The sequence below is a fragment of the Elephas maximus genome, chromosome 15 (genome assembly GCF_024166365.1).
Source record: "Elephas maximus indicus isolate mEleMax1 chromosome 15, mEleMax1 primary haplotype, whole genome shotgun sequence".
Classification (NCBI taxonomy): domain Eukaryota; kingdom Metazoa; phylum Chordata; class Mammalia; order Proboscidea; family Elephantidae; genus Elephas; species Elephas maximus.
The window spans coordinates 56,726,983-56,747,523 of NC_064833.1; the positions used below are offsets into that span (position 1 = coordinate 56,726,983).

At 37.1% G+C, this 20,541-nt stretch overlaps 1 protein-coding gene and 1 pseudogene across 1 annotated transcript in view; one reads left to right on the forward strand and one right to left on the reverse strand.

The window, feature by feature from the left end:
• The window catches only part of RALYL (RALY RNA binding protein like), a 441,360-nt gene that overhangs the window by 67,221 nt on the left and 353,598 nt on the right, over positions 1-20,541 (reverse strand). The window contains exons 4-5 of the mRNA XM_049854428.1: positions 14,954-15,001; positions 3,538-3,701 (exon numbers count right to left, since the gene is read on the reverse strand). Coding sequence (XP_049710385.1) covers positions 3,538-3,701; positions 14,954-15,001 — 212 coding nt within the window. The remainder of the gene's footprint in view (positions 1-3,537; positions 3,702-14,953; positions 15,002-20,541) is intronic.
• LOC126059058 (rRNA N6-adenosine-methyltransferase METTL5-like) lies at positions 1,347-2,319 on the forward strand (annotated as a pseudogene).

The following is a 20,541-nucleotide window of genomic DNA, read 5'->3' on the forward strand; positions in this document are numbered from 1 at the left end:
ATTTGAGAATTAATATATCCATAATAAATTTATAATAATTATTTGACTAGATGGTCCATACAACATATTTTCAACCTATAACTTATCTACTCTTTCTGCCATGACTTATCTAAATTTTTCTAGATTAACAAATGCACAGTTCCAAAATACAATTGTTGTTAAAAAATATATATATACCACATTTCTTTCAAAGCAGCTATAGTTTATATTTAGTAGTCCAATTTTCAGACACACCCTTTCCTCAAGACTGTCAAATCTGTTATTAAAAAAAACCAGATAAAGACCAAGTCAAAATTCATGTATGATCAACAACTGGATTTAGGAATAGCTTCTTATGTTACATGTAATTCAGTGACATACTATAATGCTAATTTTCATTGTTTCTCCAATTAGCTACCTTGTGGTCTATCTCTCTATAAACATCATTTCATTATTATTTCTTTTAACTTTAGTAAATGAATTTATTGCAACTTATGAAAAAAATTATCAAAATTTCAATACTCACAATTTTTGAGGCACTAAAACTTGAGTACACTTGTAGTTAAATTATAAAATAAAATAAATTATGGCTGACATGGAAACCAGAAGAGCATTCAGGTATAAGTAAGACCCCACATCCCCTGAAAGAAGGTGGAGGCATGGGATTATTACATTACTTATATATGTATGGATGGAGCCCTGGTGGCACAGTGGTTAAGAGCTACCACTGCTAACCAAAGGGTCAGTAGTTTGAATTCACCAGTTGCTCCATGGGAACCCTATGAGGCAAGTTCTACTCTGTCCTACAGGGTCGCTATGATTCAGAATCAACTCCAAAGCAATGGTTTTTGTTTAGGGATGGAGAAGGCACCAAGGTTATGAGTGCTTGGAAAAGAGCTTGCCTTTACTAGATGTGAGGGAAAAATGTTAATGACCCCTGAGTTTTTGTGGGGAGACGTAAGCAGTAAATTCTGTTAGAGTGGGGAGAAGGACCATACATAGCACCTTGCAGTATATAATCCTTGGAGTCCTATGGCCCAACTGACTTCAGAGACATGGCTGGAGGGGAGATAGACGGTTGGGTGGACGGCCTAGCCTAGCTTGCAACCTGGTAGCAAAGAGGCTTTCTCACATGCCAAAAGACAGATACAAGATAGCTACTAGTCAATTTAAAAATAAACCCCAAACAACAGCAAAATGTGCACAGATGTTGAATGCAAACCAGAACACAGTTTTTTTTTGTTTTGTAGGTGGAAGATGAGACAAAGGCAAACAACTAGAACATGTGGGTGCTGTGGATGCAAAATGACCTTAGAAGATGTTAATAAAAATGCCATGACAACTCTTAAACAGAAGCAACGAAGAATATGAGTTTTAGAAGGAAAAGCTTGATTTCTGGGCAGTGCTTCCAGCCCTGGCCAAGGCTGAAGGAAGATGCCTGGGCCGGAGACCCCAACCATCCCTGGCCTAGGGAGGTAGAAGGGTGGGAAGGGCCCAGGCCAGGTGGTCCTGTGCACCCTGAGTCCCACAAGACTGCATCCAATGCCAGATTCTGACCATTACGCTGAGGCTGGGGCTGATAGAGGGAGAGGGTGAGGGGAGAAGCAAGATCCTGGTAAAAGAGATTTCTCTGCTCTCTACAGATCTCCTATCCTTAAACCCAGTGAGCCCACACTTAAAATAAAAATGGAGGATGGGGAGGGAATGGGGAGGAGGAGGAGAAATAATTAAGAAACCGGAGAGTAGCCTACAACAAGCAAATGGATCAAAAATCGCGAACTACTTCTAAAGCAGTATCTGACCAGGCTGCACATTGGGGCATGTATGCTGTATACAATCCATAACTCATGTGATGACATTGCAAATAAAGTGGCTGCAGATCTAGGATATGGTTGTGGAGTGCCTAGCATAGGAACTGCAATGTTAGGAGAGTTGGGTGTTGGATTTGCCATAGAGGAAGATACATTGGAAATATTTCATAGGAATGTAGAAGAGTTTGAGTCATCAAAAATTAAAATATGGTTCAATGTGATGTGTGCTCATTATCTAACAGAATGTTCAAATCATTTGATATAGCAATTATAAACTCTCCCTTTGGGATCCCAGATGAGAAGGGACAGATACGGTTTTTCTGAAGACCGCTTTGGAAATAGCAAGAACAACAGTATGTCCTTGACACAAGTCTTGAACTGGAGAACTTATTTGAAAGAAAGCTGCAGAATGAAAAATCAAGAAAGATGTTATTGCAGACCTGTGTTATGACCTGCCAACATCATTCAGTTTTTTTTAAAAAAGAAATCAGTGGATGTTAAAATGGACTTAATTCAGTTTTCATTTTAAAAACCACCAAAGACAAAGCAGCTTAAAACCTAATTAAAATAAATCAAAAAAATTGTTTACTAAAAGACAAATAAACTTGATTTCTGAATTCAAAAAATAATACTTGTTAGTTGTGAGATTGCTAAAAGACTAATTAGTGTTTTTAGGAGAACAAATGGAGGAAGAAATTATCTCACAATGTCTCCAGACATACTTCTGTCCTTGTTCTCCCGCAGCCACACTGGCTGCCTTGTTCCTTGACTATAGCAACTTAAGGTCTCTGCACTGAGTGTTCCTCCACCAGGAAGGCTCTTCCTTGCCTAGCCTTGAGGCTTGCTCTCACACTCATTTATTTCCTCCAGGTCTCCGCTCAAATGTTGCTTCCTCAGAGAGGCAGTCATAGACCATCCTATGGAAGACAGGACTCCCTGTCTCTTTCTATGCCCTTATTCTGCCTTATTCTATTATATAGCAGGTATCTACTGCCTAATATGTTTTAATTTGTTTGCTTATTGTCCTTCTCCTCTCTGCTGGAACGTAATCTAAGGAACGTGAGAAATTTTTTTATCTTTTCCTTAGGAATAATATTCTAAAAATAAATTAGAGTTCTTCTGCATTGGTCTCTATAAAAATCTAGCACAATGCTTAGTTGGAATGTTTATGTCTCCACATTTTACTAATCAATGTAAATTATGTAAATATTATTTTCTTTTCTTTATGTCATTAAATATGTTTTCAGACACAAAACTCTCATAATGCTTTATAATAGTATGATAAGTTACACTTTTAACATCTCTATCATTTTTTTTTTATCATTTAGTTTGCCTGTCTTATTCTCATGCTCACTATTCAAAACTTACATAAATTTTGCTTACTGTTCCACTCATAAGGTAGTATGTAGTCTCTGTGTTGAAGTGAAATTGTTTCTTCATTAAAAGCAGCATGCTATGTTGCAGGATTTTTATATGTCACAAGCCAAGTGGGCATAGAGCACAATGTTAGTTGTGTTAAAATACTTTTCCAATGTGTCTGGATTTTTGTTTGTGTTGGTCTCCTGTACTGCTGTATAATGCATTGGAAAGCACTGACAATTTCTTATCCAATTTATATTTCTATTATAGTTTCCTCATAGTAGGTGCTCCATAATTATTTGTTTCATTTGTGGAATATAGGCCTTCATGTGATGATACCTATCCCAACCCTTCTTTACAGGGAAATAAAATAAAGAGCATCACTTACATTTAGAGCCTGAGGAAGAGGACCCACTGACGGTAGATCTTGATCCCCCTTTCATGGAAAAGACTCCTTTCCCTCTGCGAGTCGTTGTGACAGCCACTCTGGGGCGCTTCAGTGGAATTACAGCACGGGGAGGTGGAGGCACACGTCCATGGTAATCAAATAACCTTCATAAAACACATAAGGTGCTGAGAGTTGGTACAACACCATGGATTCTTCCAAATGAATGAAATCATTAAGAAAATCGCCTGATAGAACATTTCAATAGATGTTTAGATTTCTTTTTTTGTTTTATAGTATTCAGACGCAAGTATATTATTGACAGATGCATTTTTTCACTAAAGAAAAATGATGCTAACATAGTCTGCTTTTTCAGGACGTTAGAATCTGACCTCCAATATGCACTCATTTATGAGGTAGGAATGGACAAGGAACTTTGCTGCACTTCCACCGTGAAATTCATTGCAATCCTGCTGACCTTTATTCCCAAGTATATTTCTTTCCTTAGATAAACAGATTTGTCCTGCTTAGGAATGGGAATCTTCCTCTTACATGTCAGATAATTACTAGCACACTAGTTTGGAAAGAGGAAAAGATCATGCAGAATCAGGAACAAAGCAAAGAAAATTATTGTCTGATCAGAAAATCGAGCTCGAAAGAAAAAAATAATAGACAAAGTAAGACCTGTTTAAAAGAAACAACTGTGAGAAACAAACCAATATGGTGCCGTATCTTTCTCAAGGGCTTTTCAAGCAGTCAAATGCTCCTCTGACTGTAGACAAAAGAGACTGAGTTTGAATGACATGGTGCTAAACTCGGTAACAAAGCTTTGTTGACTGAAGTACTGGTGGGAAATCTTTACTAGGATACGTTTTTATTATTCAGACCATCTGCAAGATGTGGAAATTGAGACTAGAGACATTTGTATAATTAGCTATTGAAAATTTCTCTAACAAAGGAGAATATCAATAAATCTCCTAAAACCTTTTGCTAAAAGTGAAAAATGTTATGCATCACAATCAATGTGTATCTATTAAATAATGAAAAAAATAAGTGTTTACTTATTTACATACATATGTGATTCATAGATTCAAAGCTTCATATTGTACTCCATACAGTTCTGTTGTACATAGGGTTGCTATGAGTCAGAACTGGCTTGATGGCACAACAAACACTTGAGAAACATAAAAGTGTAGGGAAAACATATCAGGATATATTTACTCATTTATTTTTAAAAGTATTTGCCAGTGAACCAGATGTATAATTATGTTATCAACTATGAAGATATAGAGTTATTGACTTAGAATTATGATTATTACATTTTTTATTGTGACATTATATAGATTACATTCTTGTAATTGCTTTAAAACAGTCATTAATGATAATCCAATATGAATGTCAGAAATGAGAAGATTAGAACTGGAATTAAATAATAAAAACAGCTTCCGTGGTAGGTTATTTCATAAAATTACATCTTGTTTACACATACAGATGGAAACGTGAAAATCTTTTTGGAATATAATGTATGAAATTTAATAAAAATTAAGATAAACTGGTTTCTAAATATTCATCCAGAGACATTTAAAACTATTACATTATGGGGAAAAATAATATATAAACCACATTTAAAGCAGAACTCCTTAGTGGTAGGAAGTTCTCCTACATTAGAGAGGTAAAATGCTCAAAACGATTCGAATACTTGCTGGGGGGAAAAGAAATAAAACGAGACAGAGTTCAGGAGAGGTGCCATCTTCTGTGAATAAGCAAAGTCCATTAGAGCTGAAGAGCTGCTAGTAAAGAAGAGGTCATGAATGTCAACACATTATAGTTTACTTCAAAGAGTATAGGCAGGATGAGGCTGAAAAGGATTATGAATATCATCCATACCACTAGGGGCTTGAAAATCACAAGGGTCAACTAAACTTGCCCTTCATTTCAATCACAAAACAAGGTCTACATTACTTATTTATAAGTTGAATTCACAGAGCACCTTAAGTCAGTGAACCAAAACACGAAAGCACTTTGTATGAGCTACAACCCCCAAAGGTATTGAGGGGAAAAAAAAAAAAATATGGCACTTGACTGATCATCAAATGAGATTCTTCCTGAGGAGAAATTGCCACTTGAGATAAAAGGCAAGCTCTTTTTGAGAGACCATTTCCCCTGGCTGCGAAAGTGCAATTTAACAGCTTCATTAAATAAGCTAATCTATAAATTGGGTTAAGAAAATCTCTAAAGCACAACCAAAATACACAATGATGTAAGAATGCCATAATGAAAAGGCAGGCTGAGTAAAACCACTGTATTCATTGCCACTATGAAAAAGCAATAATGATATTTTATAGGGGACAGAAATGTTTTTCAATATTTCTATTGCTTCCCTCAGTCAAGGATTACGAAGCCTCCACAGCAGGCTGGCCTGATTCCGTGTTGAGAAAAAGAGAGATGCATTTTTTCACTGTATTGTGAGGGAGCTACACTTTTTAGTAACAAACTCAGCATGTGATATGTGCTTTGTTGTAAGTTCTTATGGGGAATGGTCCTTGCGCCATGAATCTCTAGTGACTTGTTTTCTCACCAAGGAATCAGGTAAGATTTATCAATTTTTTTCTACCACGCTGGTGGGAAGGTCGGCAGCATCAGAACTTAAGGTTTTAAATGTGATATACACTTCACAAAACAGAAGTAAAGAAGGACGAGGTTATTTCACATGACAGCATAGTTTTTAATTTAAAAAATTTAGTAGGGTTAGGGGAGATTCTTAATTTTCACTGGGCATCCTTGAGGTCACCAGAAATAAAAGGTAGGAGGACAAGGTATTGATCTAATGCATAAAAACATAACAAGAAAAGGATGGCAAGGGGGGGTAGTTTTCTGGGATTGCAGGATGGAAGTAAGTGAAAGGCAGCCCAAGAAGGTGATACAAGTATGGGCTTTCTTATCAGAATTCTGTCTACAGCCAATTAAAGAAATTTTGCCCTTACTAATATTGGCAAATAGCTTTTAGGCTAAAGAAATAGTCCATTTAAGATTATAGACTAAGAAGATTGCAATCCAATAGAATTACATGGGAACCCAAATTTCAAAGCCAGTAAAAGGCTTAAAGCTTTTTTTTTTTTTTTCTTTCCTCTCTTAGAATTATATACCCTCTCCTTTTCTTTAATGGTCTTTCATTTTCCCTAATATTCCCTTGGCCAGAATAATTTTTCTCCCCTAGTACTTACTGGTCAAATAGATAATGGTGTACATCATGCTTGGTAAAGTAGAGGGTCAGCAAAAAAGACGAAGACCCTCAACGACATGGATTGACACAATGGCTACAATGGTCTCAAGCATAACAACGATTGTGAGGATGGCCCAGGACGGGACAGTGTTTGTTCTGTTGTTCATAGGGTTGCTATGAGGCAGAACCTACTGGACGGCACCTAATAACAACAGAGCCAAACACATAATTTCCCTCCCCCACCAAAAACCACTTAAAAATGACAACTCTAAAAGACTTACTCTTAAGTAGCAGAGAGAATAAACGTAGTCAGATTTTAATAAAAGCAAACTATTCAGAAAATATGATGCATTAACTCCTTAATAAACTTTTACTTTTCATCTATACTTTTCTTGTTTGGAATTTTGTTGTTTTATTTAATAACTGAGATATAATTTTACCCCCCAGAAAAGGTTAAAAACTGGTAAATAACTTCATTATTAATTTGAATAGGCAGCCATCTACGATACAACTATTGGTCTTTATTCATCTGGAACAAAAGAGGAAAGAAACCCGAGAATCAGACCACGGAACTAACCATCTACTTGAACCACTGCCTCTTCCGCCTCAAGACCAGAAGAACTAGATGATGCCTGGCTACCACTACTCAATATTCTGATCAGGAATACAATACATGAATCTTGATAAAATGGGAGAAAAATGTGGAACAGAACTTCAAATTCTTAAAGAACCCAGGCTTACTGGATCTACTGAGGATAGAGGAATCTCCAAGGCTATGGCCCTGAGTTGCACTTGAAACTCTGAAATGAAACTATCCCTTGAAGTCACCTTTAAACTAAACTAAGTAGACCAAAGAGTAAAGATAATCACCCTTGAGTTTTGTGTTTAAAATAAAACGAAACATAACCCCATTATTGATACAAGATCAAAGGGTCAACAGCCATTTTAAAGCATAGATGAGAAGATTGGAGGGCAGGGAGATTAAGTAAATGACAATGAAACAATTAGAACAGAAATAACCAGAACACTGACACACTGTAAAGAGTATTACAATGTCACAGCTTGTAATGTTTAGAAACTGTGGAATGGCGGTGGATTTTATTGTGTATATTTTCGTTCAAAAATTTTTTTTGCTAACTGTCTGTTTTCTTCTAAATTCCCCTTATGAAAATAGTTCATTTTTCCTATTCTAAACTCATGAATTAAAACTTAGAGTCACCACGTGGTTAATGCTAACAAAAAATATATAGTCTGGACTATGGGCATCAATCACTGGGCTACCCAGAATCAAAACTTGAGAACAAATTCAGGCCCATACTCTCACTGGTGTCTTTTAGAGGTATATAAAGATCAATAATCAGAGGACCAGAGAAGACCTTGTCTTTTGTCTTTGTCTTGACTTAACTTCTGAACTTCCTTTTCAGCACGTTTCTGACAGACGTAGTCTGTAAAACCAAAGAAGGTGCTCATTCATTTGAAAGAAGAGGTACATTTGAAATGCACATTGGTGATTTTTGTAGGCTAATGGTTGTACCTTTTCTGTACTGTTTGAACTACTTAAAATTCATAAAAATCTGTCTATAATTTACACCCCGACTTTAAATAAGCTTTGATCACAACCAAATCAGGAAATAACTTTGAGAGGTTCACTTCATCTGAAACCAGTAAGTAAATTATTTTTATTGTTCTTTTTTGTTATTAAACGTTTTCAAGATTTTCAGTGAAGTCTTTCCTCTGAATTGCATGCAAATACTTCTTGAACATGCTCTTAAAGAAAATCTGATTGAAACTTTGAATATTTTTTGCAATATTTTGCTGCTAATATAGTCTTTTTATTTTATCCGACTTTGCTGTCTGTTAGATTTTGTAGATAGGTTTGTATGACTACAAAAGTTAACATGTTCAAATGGCCATTGAGTAATCAGTAAAATGATTTTCTTATTTAGTTCTTATAATTCTGCAAAGTAGGTGTTATTAAACCATTTTGTTCATGAAGGAAATTGCCAATATGGATAAGATGACTTGCCCAAGTATAACCAGTCAACACATGTTATATCTAGGGCTGAAATTCATGTCTTCTGACTCCAAATCATGCCCTTTGTCAACTGTACCATGCTGTTATTTCCACACATCTTGAGTGGAATACTGTTCATCCAGATGGTAATTTAAATTTGCATAAAGAAACAGACTTTGCTTTTTGCTAATATGTTTTTCCAATCTTCACGAATATACGCTGTGCTCTATAACCAATGGTCTGAAACAACTGCAACTTGACTTACAGTTTTTTTATTAACTCTAACTCCAGTGGTTTCTCTTCTGTTAAATAAGATAATCAAGATCAACATTGTTCCAAAATTGAACAATGCCCATTTTAAATCATTTAAAATGAATGTTTTTTTCTATATGGTCAAGTACCTCTGACATTTCTTTTCGTCTGTTAAGAAACGTTTACTCATCACTGGAGGTTATAAACTGCTTGGTACTATTCCTGATACTATTGAAAAAAGGTTAGATTTCAACTGTCAGTATCTCAGAAATTGAAAACATTCCTTGTGGGAATCAGTACAATTTTAACTTTACCTCTCCTTTTTCTTTACTTAGAAGAGTATAAATATTTATGTTCTGTTTTAATAACATATAAGGTAGTGTCCTTCATTTAGGTCCCGGGGTGATGCTGGCAGTTTGTTCTCAGTTACTAACCTAAATGTTGGTGGTTTGAATCCACAGAGTGGTGCACAGAAGAAAGGTCTGATGATCTCCTTCTGTGCAGATTCAAAATCCATTGCCATCGGGTTGATTCCAACTCACAGTGACCCTGTAGGACAGAGTAGAACTGCCCCATAGGGTTTCCAAGGAGCGGCTGGTGGATTCGAACTGCCTACCTTTTAGTCAGCAGCCGAGCTCTTAACCACTGTGCTACTAGGGCTTCATTCTGTAAAGAATACAGCCAAGAAAACCCTTTAGAGCAGTTCTACTCTGTAACGCATGGGGTTGCAATGAATTGGAATCAACTCATTGGCAAAGGGTTTTTTTTTTTTTTTTAAGGTTCTTCCTTTGGAGACTTAATTTGACTCTTTAAAAGAAATCCCGTTCAATGATATAAATTTTGGGGCAATGTTTTGTGTGAAACAAAAAGATACAAGTTTAGAAGTCGATGTTAGTCACACTCTTCACGATCCCTCAGACCAGGTATGTGGAAAAGTTATAGCTGGCCCAATGAATCAAAGCAATCACAATAAAATGGAAAGTGGTTGTAAAGGAATTTTTAAGCTAAAAGTATCTAAGGATCAAAAAACCCAAATTCATTAAAATCTCGAAACCTGGAAGAAATAGGATGATGATATGATGTGAATGTGTGCCAGTTATTAAGCTATTGCCTCTCAGCTTCAGACCCACTCTTTGCCACACGTGAGGTTGGGACTCTCTGCAAACCACATTTCTGAGGGGCCAGCTGGCCACCTGCTAGACTCAGCCTCCCAGGAGGAGGCTGTAAGGCTGGAACAGGAAGAAGGGACTTGCTCCTTTCTGTTTTGCTTCTTGTTTTTGTTTTGGCTTCCTGTTTCTGTCAGCATTTCCCAGCCTATATACTCCATCCCGGCTGCAGCCATTCCAGCGACAGCAGCTCGGTCTAGTTTCAGATTTTGCACACTTGCAGAGCAGCTTCTTCACAACGGCTGAAAAAAACTCAGTGCCAGCCAGCCAGGGCCGCTTTTTCAGAGGTCTGGGTACCAGCCCACCGGGACTGCCGTGGGCTTGGATAGGTCAGCAGCAGCACCAGCTGAGCAGAGCCTCCCACTCACAGTTTCAGCTCGGCAAGGCCCTTTTCTGCACTACATTTTAATAATCCCAACCTCTTTGCTTTGTCCTTCCGGTCCTAGATGGGGTAGCTGCTTCTTACATTTGCTATCTCTCTTATACTAGTGTTTTCTTTTTGCCTTTTGTGTTCCTTAATTATCTAGTTAGCAAATTGTACATTCGATTATCTCTGTTAAGCATAACTGATATGGTTTCTATTTTCCTGACGGATAAAGAGTTTAAGCAAAGCAGCATGGCTGCAACAGAAATACCTAAGTGCTGCATCTGGAAAGCTCTGAAGAGCAGGAAAAGGAAATACAATAAAAATGGAATAATCCAGAGGACTCACGATGGACTATGTGTTACAGAGGGGCAACTGACCTCTCAGCTTATTTCTCAGTCATATGGACATTGCTATATGATTATCATTATAAGAAACACATTTACCATCACTGTTAGTAAAACCAAAACCAAACCAAAACAAACCGAACAAACAAAAAAACAGTTGCTAACAAGTTGGTTTCAACTCATAGTGACTCCATTTATCAGAGTAGAACTGTGCTCCGTAAGATTTTCAGTAGGTGATTTTTCACAAGTAGATAGGGCTTTCTTCCCAGTCTGTCTTAGTCTAGAGGCTCTGCTGAAACCTGTTTAGAGTCACAGCAACACACAAACCTCTGCTGATAGACTAGTGGTGGCTGCCCTTGAGGTACATTGGCCAGGAACGGAATCCAAGTCTCCTGCATGGAAGGTGAGAATTCTATCACTGAACCACCACTGCCTTGCCTCACTGTTAGCAGTTACTATAAAGTGTTACTAGTAGCCAGCATTGATGAAGCACTTACACTATGCCAGGCATGATCGCTACACGTATGTTACCTCATTATTATTTTCATGATAACTTTTCAATGAGATAGCAGTGTTTGCAATATTAAATAGCTTGCCAAAGTTTGTACCACTAGTAGAAAGATAAAATATTAACCATAAATATAAGCAGAGCATAACTTAAGAAGATTATTGTGGACAAAACTGTTAGCCGTGACTCTGGAAGCTGTTGTTCTTGTCCAGCCTGTCCATTCTGTTTTCCTTTCACGGATTCTTTGTTCACAGGGAACTCCCCAGTATATCCATTAGTGGCAGATGCTATGTCTTTTTTTGCCAAGTGCAAAAAATAGAAAATAAATTAACGAGAGTGCAGACTGCTCAGACAGTCTGTTAGAAATACAACCATACAGATCTACTGCATGCTTATGACCCACACAGATTTCATGTAAGACAAATAAACACTTTTGAAAATTGTTCACAGTTAGCATTTTTTGCATAGTGTAGAGTGTATAAAATAATTTGGCTGATTAAGGCTCTTGCTCTTTGGCAGGTAAGATTTATCTATATATCGATCGATTGATTAATTGATAGATTTATCTATCTCTCATCTAAAAGATAGATCAGAAACCCTGGTGGCGTAGTGGTTAAGGGCTACGGCTGCTAATCAAAGGGTAGGCAGTTCGAATCCTCCAGGTGCTTTTTGGAAACTCTATGGGGCAGTTCTACACTGTCCTATAAGGTCGATATAAGGTCGCTGTGAGCTGGAATCAACTGGACAGCACTGGGTTTGGTTTTTTTTATCTATCTAGCTAATCATATTGTTGAGATATAATCTGAACACAAGAAAAAGCATATCTCAGCTTCCTCTTAAAGGAAAGAAAGCTGAAAATTCATCTTTCCCAAAATTATAGTTAGTTGCCAAAACTTGGGTCTCCTGCCTTCTAGCACAAGACTTCACTTTAAATAGAAACTCTTTAAATGTTGAAGGAAGTCATATGATAGCAAACAATTAAGAGTACAATGCTAAAACGTTTCACCTTAATAGACTATAAGACAATGTATATTAGTTGAAAATTTTATTCATAGCAATTAGGGCAGTGTCCTGCACGCTGAAAAACGAAGCTATAGTGGAAAATGTCTTTTCAAATTGTCAAAAACTAAAATTTTCAAATAGTATAAAGATGTCTACCTGTTACCTTAATAGTAAGTGGGATAATTTTAATGCTACCAGATCTTTACATTGCTTTTTAGAACAAGTGATTACAAGCTATCTGATATTTAAGATAAAATATATCTTGTAGAAACTATAAAAACAATTTGACAAAATCTCTCCTAAAACCTTATATTTGGTCAAAAAGTGATAACTAGTGAAATAACTTGCTTAATTCTATAGTTTGAACACAGTGGTATTAGAGATATTGCCGTAGGCATGATTCCCATGTAGGGAAGCCTGCTTCCTTTTATTGAAAGCCACAAACTGTTCACCCTCTTTTACATATTCACACAGTTGGTTACTGACTCTAAATGGATATCCAGGTTAGGATTGTAGTTCTGTCACTAATGAGCTGGGTGACCTTGGAACAACCACAATCTCTCTAAATCTAAGATGAATTAATAACAGACATTGTGTATCTCTAAGTGTGAGGCTTAATGATAATCCCTGAGGATACAATAACTGAGCCTTGTTCGTGCCCTCATGAAAGAAAGAAGGTGGACATGAATCAAATACTGTCATTGCAGAAACAAATATAACAATACAAACTTAGAAATGATGTGAAGGAACAGTACTGGGTACTGAGAGAGGGAAACAGAGAAGCTTAATTTAGTCCGACAGGGAGTTCATGCTGAGATCTGAAGGATGAAATCAAGTAACTTGACGGCGGAAGGAGGTACGGGAAGAGTGAGCACACCGGAAGTCCTGAGGCAGGCAGCCGCACGGGGTTGCTGTGCAACTGAAACAGCACCAGTGGCTGAAGCAGAGAGATTAAGACTGTTTCATGGGATCCTGAGGTTTCTTCCCACTTTAAAATGTCTATTAATTTTTTCTCCAAGTTTGCATTTTATACCTTAGGATTTTTTTTTGTTTGAATCATAATTACGTTGAAAGGCTAAAAGGACATTTACTTCGTATTTCTTTTTCGGTCCAATGATCTACCTATATATCTGTAGTCAGTCCTGGCTTTGTATGGCTACAACGTGCATGAATTTCAACTACCATTGCTTATTTAAATAACACCAGCCCCAAACAACACAGATAAAATTTAAGTTATAACAGTATATTAATGGTAATTTTACAAAGTCCAGACTTTGCTGCTAGCTCTTCAGTCCACAAATCACTATGTAAATAACAGATGACCATCACGATCAGCGACCAATCATATCACTTCTTTCAGTATGTCAGTGATTGGTTGTTGCATATCTTACTCAGTTCACACATAAGCAGCAATGCATATAGTTGTGTTGCCGCTTTATATTCCAGTGATAAAGTGGTATTTTACAAAAATGGATAATAGAAAGAGAACTGCTAAACAAAGCTAAAATTGTGGCGAAGAGTCCAAAAGTGATAATGCTGGAAATGAAATTCAAATAAAATGTAAATAGAGGTATAGAAGAAATAGCTGACCATGGATATGTTGACTCTCTTCCATTGGAAAGAATCTAGATGTATACCCAGAGGAACTTAGTGAAAGGCCAGCTCATCAACATAAATTAGTAAAATAATTGTGATGGAAAGGATGGAGATGGCCCAGACAGAGTGGTGCTGGCAAAACACCTACATAGTGAAGGAATGCTTGAAGATATTTCATGACATTGATAAAATGTGGAAATTGACCTAAACTTAGAAAGCAGCATGACAATTTACCAAAACATAGAAAAAGTCCTTATCGTGAATTATATGACAAAAAGAAGGCAAGCACTGTTCAAACTACTTTTGATATTTTTAAACAAAGAACAAAAATGCTTATTAAATGCATTAATTCTCAATATTTCTACTGTTTTAAATTAAGTATGCTAAATATTTATTCATCTGTTTTTATTGAGCTGATTTTGACTCATAGCTACCCTATAGGACAGAGTGGAACTGTCCCCTAGGGTCTCCAAGTGCCTGGTGGATTCAAACTGCTGACCTTTTGGTTAGCAGCCATATGTAGCTCTTAACCACTACACCACCAGGGTTTTTTACCCAATACAGCATCTTCAAAGTGTTATATGAAAATAGATGTTAGACGGTAGGGTCATTTTCTGAGTTTATGAATTTTTCCAATCTCGAAGAATTCTAGGGGAACAATAATATTCATTAATTAAATCTTTAGAATATAATCTAAATGTTAGAAACTAGTTTTTAAGCTTAAGCACCTCTGAAAGCCCAAGATCTATATTATACAAGTATTTTTTTTGTTTTGTTTTTTGGGTTTAGTAAGTATAATGAATATAGGATTTAGTTTTTTCTTTTAATTTTAAAAATATTATTTTGAACCCAACAGTCAGGTATATCTCTGAATAGAATCCACAAAATAGTTTAAAAAAGAGAGATAAATCAAATCAAAAGGGGAAAAGGATGAAAAATTCACATACCGATTGTAGAAATCATCTCTGTAGTAATCATAGTCAAAGACATAACCACTAAAGAGGGAAACAAAAAAATTAGTTGGCATTTATTTCAACCACATTAATTTTGGATTTAATTTACGATGTTACAGCACAAAATTTATGTTAGGTTTTAAATATTAACTTTTAAATATAATTATGCACCCAAAGGCTTTTTAAGATAATATAAAATTATATATATATATATCATATCATATCAAACTATTATTATATGTCTAACAATGTAGAGACAATAATGGCTTGTGTGGTTAGGAATGAAAGATGAGCACAGGTAGCAAAGTACATTTATTTTTAAAGGAGATGGCTCAAGATGGTGGCTTAGTCAGGCACACCATGACATCCTTCTACAGCAAAGATTCAAGAAACCAAGTGAAACAGATACACATGATAATCCTGCAATCCTGAGTACCAAATGGAAGGCTAAAGAATTAGATTGCACACTGATTGGAAGAAAAAACTGAATGAAAGCAGCAAGTGAAGAGAGAAATGGAGAGGAGGTGCCCTGCCAGCTGGCCTGGCAGAGTATGGCCATCTTGAGACAAAGCCAGCAGCGAACCCAGGTAAGGAGCACAGGAAGGCAACTTTGCAAAATTCTCAATAGGGGGCAGAGAAACTGTAGACATATCTGGAGTGAAGCAAGGAGAGCAGGGCATGATTTGGATCTAAGGAGGGAAAGAATAGGAAGGAGGGCAAGAGCTCCAGGGATCTGAGCATCCACAGAGTGGGGGTTGGGGGGGTGGGGGAAGGGAGCCAGGTTCCGAGCACAGGACTATTCACCAGCAGTGGTTCCTGACCATTAGAGTGGGTGATGCACACGGAGTAGCAGATCCAGACAATGTCAGTAGGAGATTCTCTACCCGAGTGGACATGGGGCAGCCCTCTCCTCTAGCATGTTGTTGGGACCAGGTCCCAATTGCTGGCTGCAGCCAATGGGGAAGTGCCCAGGCACCAATGTGCAGTGACCAGAGGAGCACACTTGCCCTCCCTCTGCCCTTGTGGTGTTTAGCAGCATGAGGTCCTCCAACCCTGTATCCTTGGTAGCCTGCCACATGCCCACACCAGCCACCCTGCCCACCTGGCAAGTAGCAGAGAGCACTTCCATAACCCCAGTAACCTGCCATACCCTGTCCACTGCCCCACTCACCCAGTGAGTGGCCATGAGTGCTTCCATGCTACCAGTTGCTTGCCATACCCCTCTGCCCACCACCATGCCCACCCAGCAAGTGGCAGAGAGTGCTCCCACACCACTGGTTGCCTGCCACACCCACTCCACCCACCACCTGTCCATCTGGCAAGCACCATCACACACTCCCACACTGCTGGACTGGGCCTGCCCTGCCCACCCCAAGCCATCCCCCATGCCTGGTAAATAGTGACTGTGTCTTTATCTTGCCCTCCACTGACCTGCCCACATGGTGACAGGTGGTAAGTGTGCCCCTGTTGCCAGACCAGCAATCAGCAGAGCATGCCCACCCTGCCTGCCCTGTTATATTAAACAAAACAAAAAATCAGGACAAAACAAACAAACATACAATCCATCAATAAATAATGCATAAATAAAATAACACCTTAATGCCTCAGAGACAGTAGACAATAACAAATCATATGAAAAAAAGGGATACAATGGCTCAAATATGTGAGCAAAATAAAGGGAAAGAAAACCTTCCAGTGGAAGAAACAATAATAGAACTACCTGAGAAGGAATTCAAAAGACATATTTAGGATCCTTAGAGAAATCAAGGAAAAAAGCCCTAGAATAATTCAGGAAAGCAAAACAAGAACAGATGACAGATTTAAGAGACAATTAGACACCATACAAAAACAATTAGAAATTCAGAAGATTAACAATAAAATATTGGAGCCAGATAACTCAATGGAAGAAAAAGATGTAGAATTGAATCAACAGAAGAAAGAATCAGCAAAATAAAGGACAAATCTCTTGGTACTAATTTGTTTGAGGAACAGTCAGAAAAAAGAATTAAAAAAAAAAAATAAAGCTGAAGAGTTATGAGGGACACCCTGAAAGGAATACCTTTTGGGTAATAGTAATTCTAGAAGAGGAGGAAAAAGAAAAGTACAGAGAAAAATTTTGAAGATACATTGGCTGAAAACTTCCCAAATATCCAACAAGAAGGTTACCACCCAAGAAGTTCAACAAACCCCACACAAGATAGACCCCCACAGAAATAACCAAGACATATCACAATCAAGCTTTCCAAAATGAAAGAATTCTGAAAGCAGTATCACTTATAAAGGGACACCAGTAAGACTAAATACTGATTGCTTATCAGAAACCATGTAGCAAGAAGGCAATGGGATGACATATATAAAATCCTGAAGGAAAAGAATTGTCAACCAAGAATCATATATCCAGAAAAACTGTCTTTCAAAAATGAGGGGGAAACTAAGGCATTCCCAGATAAACACGAACTAAGGGAATTTGTAAAAACTAGAGCCTGCCTTACAAGAAATATTAAAGGGTCTTTCAGCTAGGGAGCCAATGACATCAGACAACAACCTGAGATAAGGACACATCACAGCATCACCCAGATACCAACTTGGATAAAGACTTCACAAAAACAAAATAAAGCTAAAAAACAGACTACAGGGAAACAGAGGAGTTAAGCTGTAAATGATGACAACTTCAAAACAAAAAGGAGGAATAAAAGGTATAGTTATAGAACTTCCATATGGGGAGGAAATCGAGGTGATTTCAAGATGTAACAGACTGTTTTAATTTTAAGAGAATTAAGGTAAACTTCAGGGTAACCACAAAGAAAAGTAATAAATCTACTCACCAAAATAATGAAGAAGAAAGCCAAAAAGACTCAGTAAACACAAAAACCACAACAATGATTGATGGAGGGGGAGGGGAAGCCATATACAAAAAGAACTCAGTACAGAAAATTAAGACGAACAAAGAAAATGTTAATGCTACAAAAAAAAGTGTAACAAAATGACAGCAATGAAGCCATACCTATCATTAATCACATTGAATGTAAATGGGTTACATGAACCAGTCAAGAGATAGTGAATGGCAGAATGGATAAAAATACATGACCCATCAATATGTTGCCTACCAGAGATACACCATAGACACAAAGACATAAACAAGTAAAAAATCAAAGGGTGGAAAAAAATATATCAAGCAAACAGTATCCAAAAGAGAACAGGAGTAGCAATAATAAAAATATCAGATAAAATAGACTTTAAGGCAAATCCATTATGAGAGACAAATGAGGACATTAAATAATGACTAGATGGTCAATCCCCCAAGAAAACATAACAATAATAAATATTTGTGAATCCAATGATGGAGTTCCAAAATACATAAAACAAATTCTAACAGAATTGAAAAGAGATGTAGACAGTTTTACAATAATAGTAGGAGATTTTAACACGCCACTTTTGATGATGGACAGAACAACTAGAAAGAAACTCAACAAAGATACAGAAGTTCTAAACAACACAATCAACCAACTTGACCTCATAGACATAGAGAACACATCGCCCAACAGTAGCACAGGACACATTCTTCTCCAACATACATGGACTATTTTCCAGAATAGACCATATTCTTGGTCACAAAGCAAGCCCTGATAAATTTAAAAACCTTGACATAATACAAAGTATCTTCTCTGACTATAATTCTGTAGAACTAGAAATCAATAACAGAAATAACAAAGAAAAAAATTAAATATACGGAAACTGAGTAACACCTTCTTAAAAACTACTGGGTTATGTTGTTGTTGTTAGGTGTCATTGAGTCTGTTCTGACTCATAGTGACTCTACGTACAACAGAATGAAACACTGCCTGGTCCTGCTCCATCCTCACAATCATCATTATGCTTTCAATGAAGAGAGATTGAACACATTCCCCTTGGGAATGGCAACAAGAAAAGAAGGCCCATTATCACCACTCCTATTCAATATTTACTGGAAGTCCTACTCAGAGTAATAAGGCAAGAAAGGGACATAAAGGGATCCAAATTGGTAAGGAAGAAGTAAAACTATCCCTATTTGCAGTTGACATGATCCTATAAGTAGAAAACCCCAGAGTCTCCACAAGAAAGTTACTGGAACTAATAGAAGAATTCAGCGAAGTGGCAGGGTACAAGATCAACATACAAAAACTGGTTAGATTCCTCTACAATAACAAGGAGAACTCTGAAAAGGAAATCAAGAAAACAATACCATTTACAATAGCCTCCAATAGGATAAAATACCTAGGAATAAATCTAATCAGGATGTAAAAGGCTCATACAAGGAAAATTATAGCACACTACTGCAAGTAACCAAAAGAGACCTATATAAACAGAAAAACATACCATGCTCATGGATTAGAAGACTTAACATTGTGAAAATGTCAGTACTACCCTAAGTGATCTACAGATACAAGGAAATCCCAATCCAAATCCGAGCAACATTTTTTAAGAAAAACGGAAAAACTAATCTCCAACTTATTATAGAAATGAAAGAGGCCCCGAATAGCTAAAGCATTACTGAAGAAGAACAATGTAGGAGGCCTCACACATGCCAATCTCAGAACTTACTATACAGCCACGGTAGTCAAAACAGCCATGGTAGTCAAAACAGCCTGGTACTAGGACAATGACAGACACATACACCAATGGAACAGAGTTGAGAACCCAGAAGTAAATCTATCCAGCTATGGACAGCTGATCTTCACCAAAGGGTTAAAGTCCATGCAATGTAGAAAAGATAGTCTCTTTAACAAACAGTGCTGGCAAAAATGGATATTCACTGGCAGAAGAAATGAAACAGGGTCCATATCTCACATCATACACAAAAAACTAACTCAAAATAGATCAAAGACCTAAAGGTTAAACCTAAAACTATAAAATTATTGGAAGATGACACAGGGACAAAGCTAGGGGTCCTATTTCATGGTTAAATACACTATCAAACATAACTAAAAATGCACAAACAACAGAAGATAAACTAAATAACTGGGACCTCCTAAAAATTAAATACTTATGCTGATCAGAAGACTACCAAAAGAGTAAAAAGATAACCTACAGATTGGGAAAAAAATTTTGGCAATGACATATCTGACAAGGGTCTAATCTCTAAAATATATAGAAAACTTCAACACCTCAACAACAAAAAGACAATCCAATCAAAAAGTGGGCAAAGGATACAAACAGACACTTCACTAAAGAAGACATTTAGGAGGCTAACAAAACACATGAATAGATGCTTGCAACCATTAGCCATTAAAAAAACCCGTTGATGGAGATGCAAATCAAACTACCATGAGATACTGTCTCACTCCAGCAAAAATGACACTGATCAAAAAATTAGAAAACAGCAAATGCTGGCAAGGTTGTGGGGAGCTTGGAACTCTTATACATTGCTGGTAGGGTTGTAAAATGGTACAACCACTATAGAAAACAGTATGGAGCTTCCTCAAAAAGCTAGAAATAGAAATACCATATGATCCAGCAATTCCACTCCTATATCCTAGACAAATAAGAGCAGCGGCACCAATAGAGAGGTGGGACCAAGACGCCTAACTAGTCAGAAGCTTTGC